The sequence below is a fragment of the Colletotrichum tamarilloi genome (genome assembly GCF_030869305.1).
Source record: "Colletotrichum tamarilloi strain Tom-12 chromosome Unknown Scaffold_145.1, whole genome shotgun sequence".
NCBI lineage: Eukaryota > Fungi > Ascomycota > Sordariomycetes > Glomerellales > Glomerellaceae > Colletotrichum > Colletotrichum tamarilloi.
In genome coordinates this window covers 26,166-39,359 of record NW_026849528.1, presented here as the reverse complement: position 1 = coordinate 39,359, position 13,194 = coordinate 26,166, and the positions used below count along the sequence as shown (strand labels likewise).

General features: G+C 51.8%; 5 protein-coding genes across 5 annotated transcripts; 2 read left to right on the top strand and 3 right to left on the bottom strand.

The window, feature by feature from the left end:
* Positions 1-34: 34 nt before the first annotated feature.
* Positions 35-322, bottom strand: CTAM01_15064 (cytochrome P450; the record flags this gene model as incomplete). The annotated part of the gene is made up of 1 exon (XM_060531063.1): positions 35-322. The coding sequence occupies one exon, from the start codon at positions 320-322 to the stop codon at positions 35-37; it is 288 nt and encodes a 95-aa protein (XP_060374361.1).
* An 845-nt stretch (positions 323-1,167) lies between these two features.
* Positions 1,168-3,003, bottom strand: CTAM01_15063 (GMC oxidoreductase; the record flags this gene model as incomplete). The annotated part of the gene is made up of 2 exons (XM_060531062.1): positions 1,168-2,862; positions 2,926-3,003. The coding sequence occupies 2 exons, from the start codon at positions 3,001-3,003 to the stop codon at positions 1,168-1,170; spliced, it is 1,773 nt and encodes a 590-aa protein (XP_060374360.1).
* A 2,765-nt stretch (positions 3,004-5,768) lies between these two features.
* CTAM01_15062 (uncharacterized protein) lies at positions 5,769-7,237 on the top strand (the record flags this gene model as incomplete). The annotated part of the gene is made up of 5 exons (XM_060531061.1): positions 5,769-5,942; positions 6,000-6,036; positions 6,113-6,180; positions 6,256-6,626; positions 6,751-7,237. 5 exons carry the CDS (start codon positions 5,769-5,771, stop codon positions 7,235-7,237), a joined length of 1,137 nt encoding a protein of 378 aa, XP_060374359.1.
* An 826-nt stretch (positions 7,238-8,063) lies between these two features.
* CTAM01_15061 (histone deacetylase) lies at positions 8,064-10,270 on the top strand (the record flags this gene model as incomplete). Its single annotated transcript, XM_060531060.1, has 4 exons — positions 8,064-8,249; positions 8,306-8,606; positions 8,661-9,202; positions 9,260-10,270. The coding sequence occupies 4 exons, from the start codon at positions 8,064-8,066 to the stop codon at positions 10,268-10,270; spliced, it is 2,040 nt and encodes a 679-aa protein (XP_060374358.1).
* Positions 10,271-11,100: 830 nt separating this feature from the next.
* CTAM01_15060 (uncharacterized protein) lies at positions 11,101-12,819 on the bottom strand (the record flags this gene model as incomplete). Its single annotated transcript, XM_060531059.1, has 6 exons — positions 11,101-11,836; positions 11,896-12,236; positions 12,292-12,324; positions 12,383-12,450; positions 12,512-12,548; positions 12,613-12,819. 6 exons carry the CDS (start codon positions 12,817-12,819, stop codon positions 11,101-11,103), a joined length of 1,422 nt encoding a protein of 473 aa, XP_060374357.1.
* Positions 12,820-13,194: the final 375 nt, after the last annotated feature.

The window sequence follows — 13,194 nt, the reverse complement described above, 5'->3', positions numbered from 1 at the left end:
CTAGTCAGACTTAAAAGTCAGCTTTAAAGTTTAACTAATGACCAACCATCGTGAGAGGGCCCAGCCAGACTTGGAACATAGGGCTGTTGTGACGACGGGACTGAGCTGCTATCCAAATGAGGAGGTTACCGGGTGGTTCTCTCTTGATGTCGGGAATATCACCGAAAATGCTCTTTGCGGCATGTTTATTGTATGGAATGCCAGGTATGGGCTTCGGCCGGATGATCTGGTAAAGGATGTACAAAATCGGCAAGACCGCGGTGAAGGGGGCCAGAACGGTCAGCCATTGTATGGGATTGGTGATATCCAGCATGTCTGCCATGATTAGGATTGTCGTTTCAGTTCTTATGTGGTGAAGATCACAAGTGACTGATTTGCCCAGTATACCTTATATGTGAAATGGTAGATAGAACATCGATGTCTTACATCTTGGTGCAAAATGAGAGGTCATGGTCATGGGGTAGATTCGTTTTGCTTCAATAAGGAAAATGCCTGGACCAGTCCTCTTGGTCGGACAGGAGCCAAACCTAAAGCCTTGCGTCGGGGGACGCCACAGTGGAAGGCTCCAACGGATCTTGTAGTTGAGCCGACAAAGATCGGGGCGGGAGCGGAGACTAAGTCCATCTCCGGTGTCTCAGCACTTTTGTGCTGCCAAACTAGCAAGCTATTCACTTGAGACCCAGAGGTAGTCATTTCTCATGTACTGGCTTTGGGGTGTTAGGCGGGATCTCAGTCTTCACTGTTTCGCAGCTGCAGTACTTGATAGTCAATTCATGAATGTTAGAGGGCTACCATAACGATACCCTCCTACTGAGTCTCCAGGCCTTAACACCTTGATTACGGTCAGCACAGAGAAGATATTGACAGTACGAATAGAAGAACTGAAACGGAGTCGGCTTATTGCAGCTCCGACTCCGGCGGCTGCTCAAACGAAAACTTGAACTCAACATTTGAGGTTCTATTCCACTAGGATTAAATGGGCTACGGTATAAGGCATACAGGACTGCAGCTATTAGGAAGAGATCTACAGATCTGTCACACAGACAGCGAGCTTCATCAGCGATCGTATGTAGTTGCGTCGTCGGAATTCATTCAAATTAAGTAGCAAGTAAAGTAAGTATCTAAGTTTTTATTTCTAGGTAGGAACCGCACAGTATGTAAGTCCCATCAAATAGCATTCGCAATGATCTTCGCAGCCGCCACCTCAGCAACACCGTACGCAGCTGTCTGGATGTGGCCAGATACAATAACGGGCACAATGCTGTTGTCGACTACTCGCAGATTCTGCGTACCATAAACCCGCAGATCAGCATCGACGACCCCACCCTCAGTCTTGGGAAGAAGAGAGCAGGTTCCGACCGGGTGGTAGAAACTCGTGACCGTGTTGACGGCAAACTCACGGAACTGATCGTCAGTCAGAACATCCGGGCCAGGCTCCATCTCAACTTCCCAGACGGCCTTGAGGGGTCCCGTCTCGGCAATCTTGCGCGCAAACTTGGCGCCCTCGACAGCGGCCTTGATGTCGTGCTCGTTGCTCAGGAACTTAGGGTCGATGATGGGCTTGCCGGTGGGGTTCGCGGGATCAATGTGCACGTTGCCCCGGCTGAGGGCATGCATGACGGTGCTGAAGATGGTAATGAACTTGCCAGAACCAGGGTATCCGGCCGCGCCCACGTAGTTTGCGTCAAAGATGAGTTCATAGTCCGGGACGGAGTCGTCTTTGAGGAACTCGAGCTTCTTCTTGTCAATGGGGTTGGTGCTGTTGCCAAACTCCGCCTCTGCAAGAGCAATGATCTCGGCCTGAGCCGATTGATTTATTTGCCCCCAATTCAGAAAACCGTATGCCGCGGTCGTGTAGTCGTAGAGAGACACCTCGCCATCGATCCACTTTTGCAGCTCAGCGGTGGCGTTAGCACCGCTGGAGTCAAAGATGAGCGCATCGAAGGAGTCAAACTCATCCTTGAGACGATAAACGTTGGACGTGCGGATATGGTCTTGGTAGTTCTCACCGACGCCAGGCAAGTCAATGAGCGGCTCAACACCGGCGGCTTTGAGCACAGCAGTCTGACCAATACCAGACAACTCGAGCAGACCAGGACTTTGAATAGAACCAGCAGACAAGATGACCTCTTTGACAGCGTTGACAACCGTGCCATCGGCCAGTGTCACACCAGTGGCAGTGTAATCGTTGCCATAAGTCTTGTTAAGATTGACCTTAACGACCTGGGCATTGGTCCTCACCTCGAGGTTCGACCCTGCAAGTGGAAGATAGCTGTTGGCGCTGTAAGACCGGGAATAGTCGGTATTGTCGATGTTGGTGCCCTGGAACATGATGCCAATGGGGTTGCCGTGCATGTTACCTTCCTCGTTTATAGGAAGACCGAGTTCCGTTCCGGCCGGTTGCCATGTGTTGAGGACATCATACACCACACGGTTGTAGGTGTTACGGATGGGGCCAGAACGACCACGAGGGTCTTTGTCGGAGCCCGTAAAGTTCTCCGACTTGGTCATGGCCTCGATCATGACATCCCACGACCAGCCTCCGCTACCCATCTCGCCCCAAGCCTCGTACTCGGCAGCAGCAGCGCGGTCATAGCAAAGGTAGTTCATGGCTGACGAGCCACCCAGAACCTTGCCGCGGTTGACGGGGATCTGACGGCCACCGAGAGCGCTCTGGCCAACTGAAGTGAAGTTCCAGTCATATTGCGTCCCCAGTATTGAGCCTCTCAGACCAGGTACATTGATACGGAGCTCGTCTAGAGCAGACGGGCCAGCCTCGAGAAGCAAGACATAGGCATTTGGAAGACCAAGACTCAGGCGGGTAGCCAGAGCTGAGCCCGCTGTCCCGCCACCTACGATTATCTATCTTCTCTGTAAGCACATGCAAGGAACTTTCCCGAAAATTCGACGCGAACTGTGACTTACGTAGTCGTAAGATTGAGCTGAAGTGCAGGAAATAGCACTGAGCAGCACCAGTGCTGACCACGTCTTGAGGAAGGGCATTCTGGGCAGCTTAATGACAACAAAGGAAGATTTCTCACTTGGCTGGGTCCAACGGATAGTCGATGCTTGGTGGTGCCATAGGGGTCACTATTGGGCGGACAAGCGCCGTAATTTGTAAGTGCGGCCTTCATTCGACTCCCAAGCCTCGAATGGCTGTTTATCGGGGGACTTACCTCCTTCTGTGTAGTAGACTTCTAGTCGAGGGGTCTCCTCCGCTTCCCTGCATTACGCAGAGATTATTCATGCGTTCGCTCTGTGGAATGAAGCTCGCGGTCCATATCCTGGACGGTGAAGAACCTAACCCTGAACCAACATTTCGAAGTCTCCTGAGAATTTCGGATGCGACGTTGACCGACCAATAAAGAGGACTCACCCATGGGTTCTGCCACGTAAATAATGGCGCAGAGCACGACTAGATACTGCTGCGTGTGCGTACTATGTTAAGGTACCAACACAGACAGGGGGTTGTTGACCCTAGTCCACACTGGGTTCTCCAGTCGAGTGTGCCCCGCGATATTGGCCTCGCATACCGTATCCGGTATCTTAATCGCCCATGGTATAACGGGATGGTATGATTCTGTGATCACTACAAGATAACTTTGAGCCATGTAATCAAAAGACCATGTTCATGATGGTAGGCTGTATCGTAATCATAACACGAAAAGGCTAGACGGCCGGAATAGTGTAGAGAACGTTAGTTCATATCTTCCTTCGACATGGAATCGGCGATTACCACTGGACTACGCCTTGTCTGATTGGAAGTCTGGAGACATAGAGGCTATTGATGTTAACTGAGTGCTTCTTACATCCAGTCCTGTCCACGGGAATGACCCGCGAGTGGGCGGATACGGGTGGCCCCGAGAACGCTCCGCAGACACACGAAGGTCATGCCAGAACAAGCACAGCAGCTCATCGGAGGTTCTGAAGCAATAATACGCGATAAGCCGGCATGGTGGTTTCGGGTGGGCCCTTGCCAGTGGGACCAGCTTTGGATGCGAAGAATGGACGCCCACAAGGCGGCGTGGTCGGCTCTCCCCGCATGCGATAGCGATGGATGCATGCACAAGCGGTTCGATTAAGATTGATACTAAGGTGTGCCTAGCGGACGCGGAGTTACAAACGTTCGATCCTGAAAGGCGGGTCCGGGGAAGCGTCCCCCCTCATATGATGTGACGTCCGACATAAGTACATGGCTGTTCACTTGATGCGCCTGATGATCAAATCTTAGCTTTAGTGCAGATGAAATTTCGTCCCATGCTGTCGTTCTGAGATCTGATGATATCGTTATATTCTGCAATATGTTTGAGAGACAGGAAAAGACAACGTTTGATGCGTATTAGGCTAAGTTTGAGGCACATAGAATGGTCAAGTCCCTTGTTTTACGAAGTCCGTTTTCCTAATGTCCACATTTGGTAACTTGGCCCGGTTTCAAGGGCCAGGGTCCTGGCCTGAATATTGCAGACAATTTACCTAATGATTGGTTCCAACAGCCAAGCCGGGACACCGATACTGTAGACTGAGTTGGTTAGGTGCCATTGCTGCATGCGCCTTCTTCCTCCAGTGCATCTTTACCCTTGGAACGTGGGCTTAGGACAACATCTTCCCCAGAACGCTACGAAAAGTCCTGGGAGGGGTTACGTTCCCTGGGTAGTGCAACCGTCGCTACAGTTGACAGTGATCCAACCTGCTTGGCGCTGAGCATGGCACCCAAGGTAGCCCTTGCTCATGTCGATGCTGGAGTGGACACGAAGTGCTCGTGCCATTTCCTTCGTTCCCAATGACTTCGGATCATGTATTTCATGTCAGAGTCTGCACACAAAGAAGAAAGCTCATATGAGGTACCCGAAAGGTCTCAAGGAATCCTAGTACCTGAACGATTGTCTCGCGTATATGGGCCAGCGAATTGAAAACCTATCTCCATTGCCGATGTCGAGCGAGCTCCTGCCAGAGTACAGAGGAAAGCAGTCTATGTCTCTGAGAACGAATACCTGGGCTATCTAAGAGCACGATGAGTTCTAAGAATTGACGAGATTATTAACACGGTGTTGTTCGATGAATGATACTTCAGTACTTCCCCCGTCTCAAGTTCCAGGGCCGATCGTGCCTCGGGACAGCGACGCAGGGGTCGAGATATCATCCCCTAGGTATCCAGGGCTGTGCATTGCTTTGGTATAGCAAGACCACCAAGATCCGGTCGCAATGGAGGCAAACACCGTGTTCGATGCAAGGGTACCTGACGTGTTGTCCTTGCCGGGTTTACCTTTCCTGCGGTGGCTAAATCCATTGAAGCTACCCTAGACGGCACCGCCTGCAACAGGCGAACCTTTCGTCAGCATTTCTTGGTTTTTGTGTCTGTGGGCCACGGTCTGAAGGAACCAACTGCCACCCTACCAGGAAATATGATGAGACGAACTTCCTCTAACGGACCCTGCATGTTCCTTCTCCAGTGATCTCTGCTATCTCGGCAACACAGACACTACCCCTGTGTCCATCGGACCAGTCCTTCTTGCTCCTCAATGCAGCAGAGAGTTCGTCACAGTCACACGCATCTCACCTCCCGCAAAATGGCATCCGTTCGAGCCGTTCAAGCTTCGGTACGCAGATAATAGTCTGCTCCTTTATTCACTCTCGGAGAAACATATCATGAAGATGTTTCTCGGGGGCCGATCTACCTACACCCTTAGGAGTCTTTGATCAAGATCGGTGACCTTAATCTTCAAATTCCGCTACTCGTTTCAACCCTTTAACAAACATCACTAACAGCTATGGCCGACAATGAATCCCATGAAATCAGAACCGAGTCGAATGGCCCTCTTGTGAATGGTATTGCCATTGGCTTTGTTATTGCTTCGGCCGCGGTCCTTTCTCTTCGACTCTATACTCGCTTGGTTCTCCTAAAAACGGCTGGAAAGGATGATTGGACCATGTTGATTGCCATGGTAAGAGGGATTGGTATTATCATAACACTTGTAGGGCAAATCTAACGGGTGAAAAAGCTGTTTGCTCTTGTGGTTGGAGTAGGCACAGTCTTCGGTACGTTTTGCCTCGAGTTTCAACCCAAGCAGTACCTTAGACTGAGGCACAATGTTAACAATTTTGAGCACTCTAGAAGTGAAATATGGTATGGGTAGACATGTTGAAAATGTTTCGGCAGAGGAGACCATGGAGCAATTGAAGGTTTGCGCATCTTCCAGATCCTATCGACACTTGGCCAATCATGTGTTCAGGAAAGGCTGACTTCGAGATGTGCAGTATCTTCTCATCGTCATTCTCCATTACAACATGGGAATGAACGTCGTCAAGGTTTCATTCTTGCTCCAGTATCGGCGTGTGTTTGTGTCGAAAGTAGTTCAGAGAGTCTGCTTCTGGGCAATGGTATACGTGGTGATATGGGCGTGCATCCAGGCCACTCTCCTTGGGCTTTCTTGCCTGCCTATCGCTATTATCGTGCCTAGCACCGCCGAATTTTGCCTCGATACGCTACCTATTTGGTACTTTTCATCTGCTATGAGTCTAGCGACGGACTTCATGATCTTCTGCATTCCTTTGCCTTCCGTTCTCCGGCTTCAACTTCCAAAAAAGCAAAAGGCTATGTTGTTTGGTATCTTCTGTCTTGGCTTCTTGTCAGTGTCAACGCAAAGCTCTTACCCCCTATCCCTCTGTCTTACTGTGTCTGACTGCCTTACGCTGAGACAATCAACGTTATAACCTGAGGTTCGCTCGCTGACTTTTGGGCTCTTACTACAGCGTCTGCATCATCTCAGTCTATCGCATGTTCACCCTCCGCACAGCCGTCTCAAGCAACGACCCGCCATGGGAAAATATCGGCGCCGCAATCTGGTCCGCCATCGAGCTCAATACTTCCATAATATGCGCCTCTCTGCCGACTATCCGACCCCTTCTATCCAAGTGGCTTCCCGGTGCGGGACTATCATCTGCCCATAACAAAACCAGTGCGTACAATCGATACGGCTCCTCCTCAGGCATGGGACGCGGAACCTTCAAGGAGCTTGAGAGTGGACAACGAGAAGTCAGCACTGAAGAGCTCGTCCTCAATGATATGAACGCCGGTCAGTCAAGCAGCATGCCTTCGGTATACGCACACGTCACAGCCGACCCAGAGATGGGTCACAAGGATCGAAGAAACAAGGGAAGTCATCAAAACCAGATCATGGTGACCACCGAGACCATGATCAAGGAAGGTAGACAACCTGGTACTAGCAGAAACGCTTGAATTACCGGGAGCCATTGAACTGAGAAGGAAGCCAGTATACCTACCCTCTTGTATAGTTCATTACAGATGAAAAACTCGGGAGGCTCCAGATGAGTTCCACAGACAGCGTATATCTAATAGCTACCAATTGAATCCTTTTGCTCTTATTCACCGCCTAATTCATTACAACCACGTAAAGTAATAGGCAATTATTTGCACAAGTCGAAGTAGAGGCCGTCTATTATTCTCGAAGCTTACTCGTCCGTGTGCAGTGGTGAACCTGGTCCATCGTGCTTAGCCATCCAAGGAACCGGAGGCAGGACTGGTATGGCAGGCCATATTGCGCCGAGTGCCTAGTATGATTTTTAGACTCCGTAATGACTTAAAGTACTCTGTTTTGAGTCGAATATTCGGCTCGGGCAACACATCCGGCCTTCAACTCCACATTGCGCCGGCCAAGCTACCGGGATGACCCACTAAAGCGCGGCTAGACCGTGCCGTGCCGCATTGCCTCCGAGTGGATACCGTGACGGACTATTAGTATAACCGAACTCCGCCGTGCTCCATTCAGGTTCCCTAGCCGTGGCTCACCCCATTGGATGATTGTGGGTCTCTGGCGATGCATCCTTGTATGTCATCGCACACGCTGATTGGCTTGCCGACATTGTCCCGCGCAGCCTTGGGAAATCTGGGGCCGAGCCGATCAGAGCTCCCACGCGCAGCCTTCGCACCTTTCACCTTTTTACCAATCCTTTCCTCCCACCACCCACCACAATCCGTTTTGCCTGGTTCCCATATACACATAGCCGACGAGATTACTATCGCGAACAGATCGCCAACCGACGCCATGTCACAACTTGGTTCGGTGGCCTTGGCCAATGGCTCCGCGACGCCAAAGAAAGTCGCCTACTTCTACGATTCCGACATTGGTAATTATGCCTATGTTACCGGTCACCCCATGAAGCCCCATCGCATACGCCTCGCACACAGCTTGATCATGCACTACGATTTGTTCAAGAACATGGAGATATATGTATGTCATGTGTCTCAACCGTCGCGTCCCCATGGATTCTAACGTGATAATCTTAGCGCGCGAAACCTGCGACAAGGGGAGAGATGACCCAGTTCCACACAGACGAGTACATCGACTTCCTCCAGAAGGTAACTCCTGACAACATGGACGCCTATCAGAAGGAACAGGGCAAATACAATGTCGGAGATGATTGTCCCGTATTTGACGGCCTATTTGAGTTCTGCGGCATCAGCGCTGGCGGTAGCATGGAGGGTGCTGCCCGTCTCAATCGTCAAAAGTGCGATATTGCAGTCAACTGGGCCGGTGGTCTTCATCACGCCAAGAAGAGCGAGGCCAGTGGTTTCTGCTACGTGAACGGTACTATAGAATCGCTTCAGTGACATTCTTGGATCGCCTGCTAACTGCCTATAGACATTGTCCTCGGCATTCTCGAATTGCTGCGTTTCAAGAAGCGCGTCCTCTACATCGATATCGACGTTCACCATGGCGACGGTGTTGAAGAAGCATTCTATACTACCGACCGAGTCATGACCGTTTCCTTCCACAAATACGGCGAGTACTTCCCTGGCACTGGAGAGCTGCGCGACATTGGTATCGGCACCGGCAAGCACTACGCTGTCAACTTTCCTCTCCGCGATGGTATCGACGACACCTCTTACAAGTCAATTTTCGAGCCAGTCATTGAGCACGTCATGAAATTCTATCAACCTGAAGCCGTTGTACTGCAGTGTGGTGGCGACAGTTTGTCCGGCGACCGCTTGGGCTGCTTCAACCTTAGTATGGAGGGCCACGCCAACTGTGTTGGGTACGTCAAAAGCTTCGGCTTGCCGACCTTGGTCCTGGGTGGTGGTGGATACACCATGCGCAACGTCGCTCGCACATGGGCGTTTGAGACTGGTGTTCTCGTTGGCAAGCATCTTCCCAAGACGCTTCCTTATAACGAATACTACGAAGTAGGTTCCTTCCTCGCATTGTCACCAGCCAACAACTGTTAACTGACCCCATCTTAGTACTATGCTCCCGACTTTGAACTAAACGTCCGCCCATCGAACATGGAGAACTCCAACAGCTTCGAGTATCTGGAGAAGATCAAGGCCGCTGTCATCGACAACCTGAGACATACCCAGCCTGCCCCCTCCGTACAGATGCAAGATGTGCCTCGCCAACCCTTTGGTGGCATGACGGACGAGGAGGAAGCGGAGCTAAATGATATGGACGAAGACGAGAATGCCGACGACCGAATGACACAGCGCCGATGGGACCAGCGCACCCGCAACGAAGCCGAGTTCGAGGACAGCGATGACGAAGATATGGATCAGGCAAACGGCATGACGCGTCCTCGGAATGCCAAGAAGCGCACTTTCGGTGACTACCGACAGGCTGAAGGCGAGGTCGACAGTGGAGCGCCCTCGCCCGTGAACGGTGCTCCCGAGGGTGAAGAAGCCCCCAACGCCGAGCCGATTGTGGATGCCGACATTACTCTCGAGAACCCCGCCGAACCCGAAGACACATCCGACAAGTCAGTCCCGGAGAAGGAGGCCGCTCCCGAAGCCTCGAAAGAGGATGCCGTCGATGAGGATGGTGATGTTGGCATGGAAGATGGAGCGGATGTCGAGGGGGGAACAACCACAATCAAGAAGGAGGAAGTCGAGGCAGAACCCGTCCCGGTAGCCGAGAAGGAAGAAAAGACGGAGAAGACACCTTCACGCCAGCCTTCCGCCGATCCTGCAACTCAGCCGCCCGTCGCAGAAACGACAGAGACAACCAAAGCCACCGAGGCTGCCAAGGAACCTGTCAAGGAAACAGAGACGGCGGTGGCGAGCAAAGAGACTGAGGCTACTGAGGCTAACGAGTCCAAGCCCGAGGTCGCAGCCGAAGAACCAGCTGCTGAAGCCAAAGCAACTACCCCAGAAAAAGAAAAGGACACTACCGAGAAAGCAGAGGCCAAGGCCGCTGAGCCCGAGGTAGACAAGATGGACGTTGACGAAAAGCCGGCCGAGGAGGAAGCCAAAAAGGAATAGTGGTACAAAACTCCCCTTGTTCCTTTTCTTTTCCGCGGTGGCAAAAAAACAGAAATGCAGCACACCACCTATGATGCAACGTTGGGTTCAAGTCAGCACGCTCGCGGGAGGGGTGCGAGAGTATCGGGCGTTCAAGGATAGGTTTTTGAGGGGATTTCCTAGCATGGAACTCTGGGGTTATTGTTTGTGGTTTTCAGTGATACTCACATACACTCCTTGCAAAGTATTGTGCCGGCGGGAGGAGATCGCCGGCTGTATTATAGATAGGCAAGGCGCAGTAGTACCTTGCTGGTAGCGATTTTAGTTAAACTGAGTAATATGTCGCAGATGATTCATTTTCGTCTAGTGATTCTGTGATACTAGAAGTATGTCTTCTGGGTGAGATAGCTGTCCAATGGTGCTGATGCTATGACATGCCGGAAGACGTCTCGTCAGGTTTCCAGCTTCTCTCACAGGATAGAACGCCCTGATTCTGCTACACGATGTCCCAAACCCACTCATGTTGACTGAGTCTCCAATACACGGCAAGCACAGAGCAACCATTGGCCTTCTCGCTGTGTAGTGTCTAGGCCTCTGCTGCCTAGCCTTTTACAACTCAAACATACGTTACTTTCGAGGGTTCTCCCACATTCTCCATTAAGTCATCTGCAGTCAATGTCCTGCGTTAATTGGTCACAGTCCTTGGATTCTAATCTTCTGTAGCGCCGCTCTGGATCGATCCCCAAACGCCGTACCAGTGATTGTGTGATATCATTGAGTATCCCTGTATTCATCGAAGAATCCAAACATCCAAGAAACAACCCAACATCCTTCACCATCCCTCAATACAGCTAGCTAGGCCTGTCAGAGTCCCTTTTATCCCGAACCAAGCTGCTCCTCGACGCCACGGGAGATACCCCAGGAAGCCGCGGCTGCCCCGAAGCGTCCCATACAACAGCGCCAAAGTACCCTCCATCCTCCGGACTGGGTCCTCTGTCGGTATGTCGCCGCGGTGGAGGCTTCAATGGCGTAGGTAGTTCTGCTTCAGGGGCGTCTACGGACAGGAACCGTACGCCTTCCTCGGTTTCGACCCTCGTGAGGGGTATCGTCGTCTCTCGTTGCGGCGAGTCTTCGTATGGGGATGAGTCCTGGTATGGTGTGATGTGCACCGCGGGAGGGGGCAGGATCCCGGGGACGTCACTGAGATCTATCCGCGGATGCGGGGCTCGACCACCGCCGCCAGCATCAACATCGTGATAGATCTCCCGGTGGTCGCTGGTCGGGTGTTCCCACGAATCACTTCTTGAGCGGCGCGCCTTGCTCTTTACGCCGCCGTCCCCGTCGGACTGCGTGTAGAGCTCTGTGTCGGCGCTCTCTTCGATGTTGGGTCGGAGGTAGGAGGGCGGTCGCGCCCTTGAGCTCTTTCCGCCGAGTAAAGGGCGGAGAGTGGGGACGCAGAGGCAGATTATGGCGCAGCTAAGCTCTGTTATCGACCAGATTCCGGCGATGACAGTGTTGTATGTTGCGTCGGTGGAGGTCGATGAGCTCTTGAGTGTTGTGAGGCGGATGACTGAGATCGCGCAGGTACTGCCAAAAATGTCAGTACAGATCGCGAGGAAGCACGAAGACTGGCACAAAAGGCTTACAAGAAGCCGAGTCCAAACGTCGCCATTAGTACTATCTTCTGCCTCATCGGTAGGCGGATTGTCCGAAGCAGCGGCACTGGCATGAGGAAGATGACGATGTCGGTGAAGAGGTTGATCGACGACCCGATGATCCACCAGTCGAAAAGATTTATGCATCGGCCGGGTATTGTGTGGTCCCAGAGGCTCTTGAGTGGGATACAGGCCAGGCAGATTAAGATCACTTGCGATACCCCAAAGGCGATAATAAAGATCAAGAAGATATTACATAACTTTTGAAAGGCCGGTAATGGAAAGACGCGCCGGTACTGAAGAAGAAAGGTTGATTTGATCAATGGATAGGCCTGTTTAGGTAGTCAGCTTGTGCTGCCATCATAGGATTGATCTCGAGAAACGCACGACTTGGTAGATGGCGACAGCCGTGATTGCAATCTGTACATCGTGTGAGTTTTGTCAATCTTGTCATTGCTTTCAACTGTGCTGGGACTACCTCTTGAGATTTGAGAAATTTGTCCCTGGGTAACGTAGCCTGATGTAAACCATCGCCAAAGTGGGTATCTGCGTCGCCCAACTAATCAGCAAGATACCTTTCACCTCATACCTTATCGAGGCAACCTACTTATGAGCATCAAAAGTCCAACAATGAAGACGAGAATCTTGTTTTCGAGTAGTCAGCACTCAGTGGTCGACCTTGGGGCCAGTCCAGGGTTGCAAACGCACAGAAGATGCTACCAACGCCGAATCATCCCAGCCCCATTTCCTCAGCAGGCAGGCGCGGACGTAGACCCTGAGGGCCGTGACAAGAGTCGAGAGAAATAGCGCCGTGACTGTCACGCCGATTACGAGAGGTTGTCGCGTTTCGGTCGGATCCACCGGGGGGATATCTAGGGTCGCTGCCTGTTCATCGTCTACGGTTATCGAGTCCATCGTCCTGCGTCTCAATCTCGCCTCTCCCCCAACAGAGCTCGGACGGGCGATGTGGTGACCAAGGAGCTATACTGGGAGAGATGTTGTCGGCCGGTGCTCGAAGGTTGCTACGTGCTCCCTGTGAAGTTCGACATTGAAAACCGCGAGAAACAGATCTTAGATCATGATCTACTGGTGCGTGGAGTCGCTGCTCGAGATCGCGAGGCACCATTCACGTTGGAATTTGGTGTTGTAGCAAATTAGACTATAGGTGGGAATGGCATGGGAACGTAGAAGCAAGGCAAGGTCAAGTGTTGACAATCCCGGGACCAGGGCACACCAATCTCAATCATACATCGCACGAGGAGCGCCTATGATTGAGTTGGAGCTAGGAGC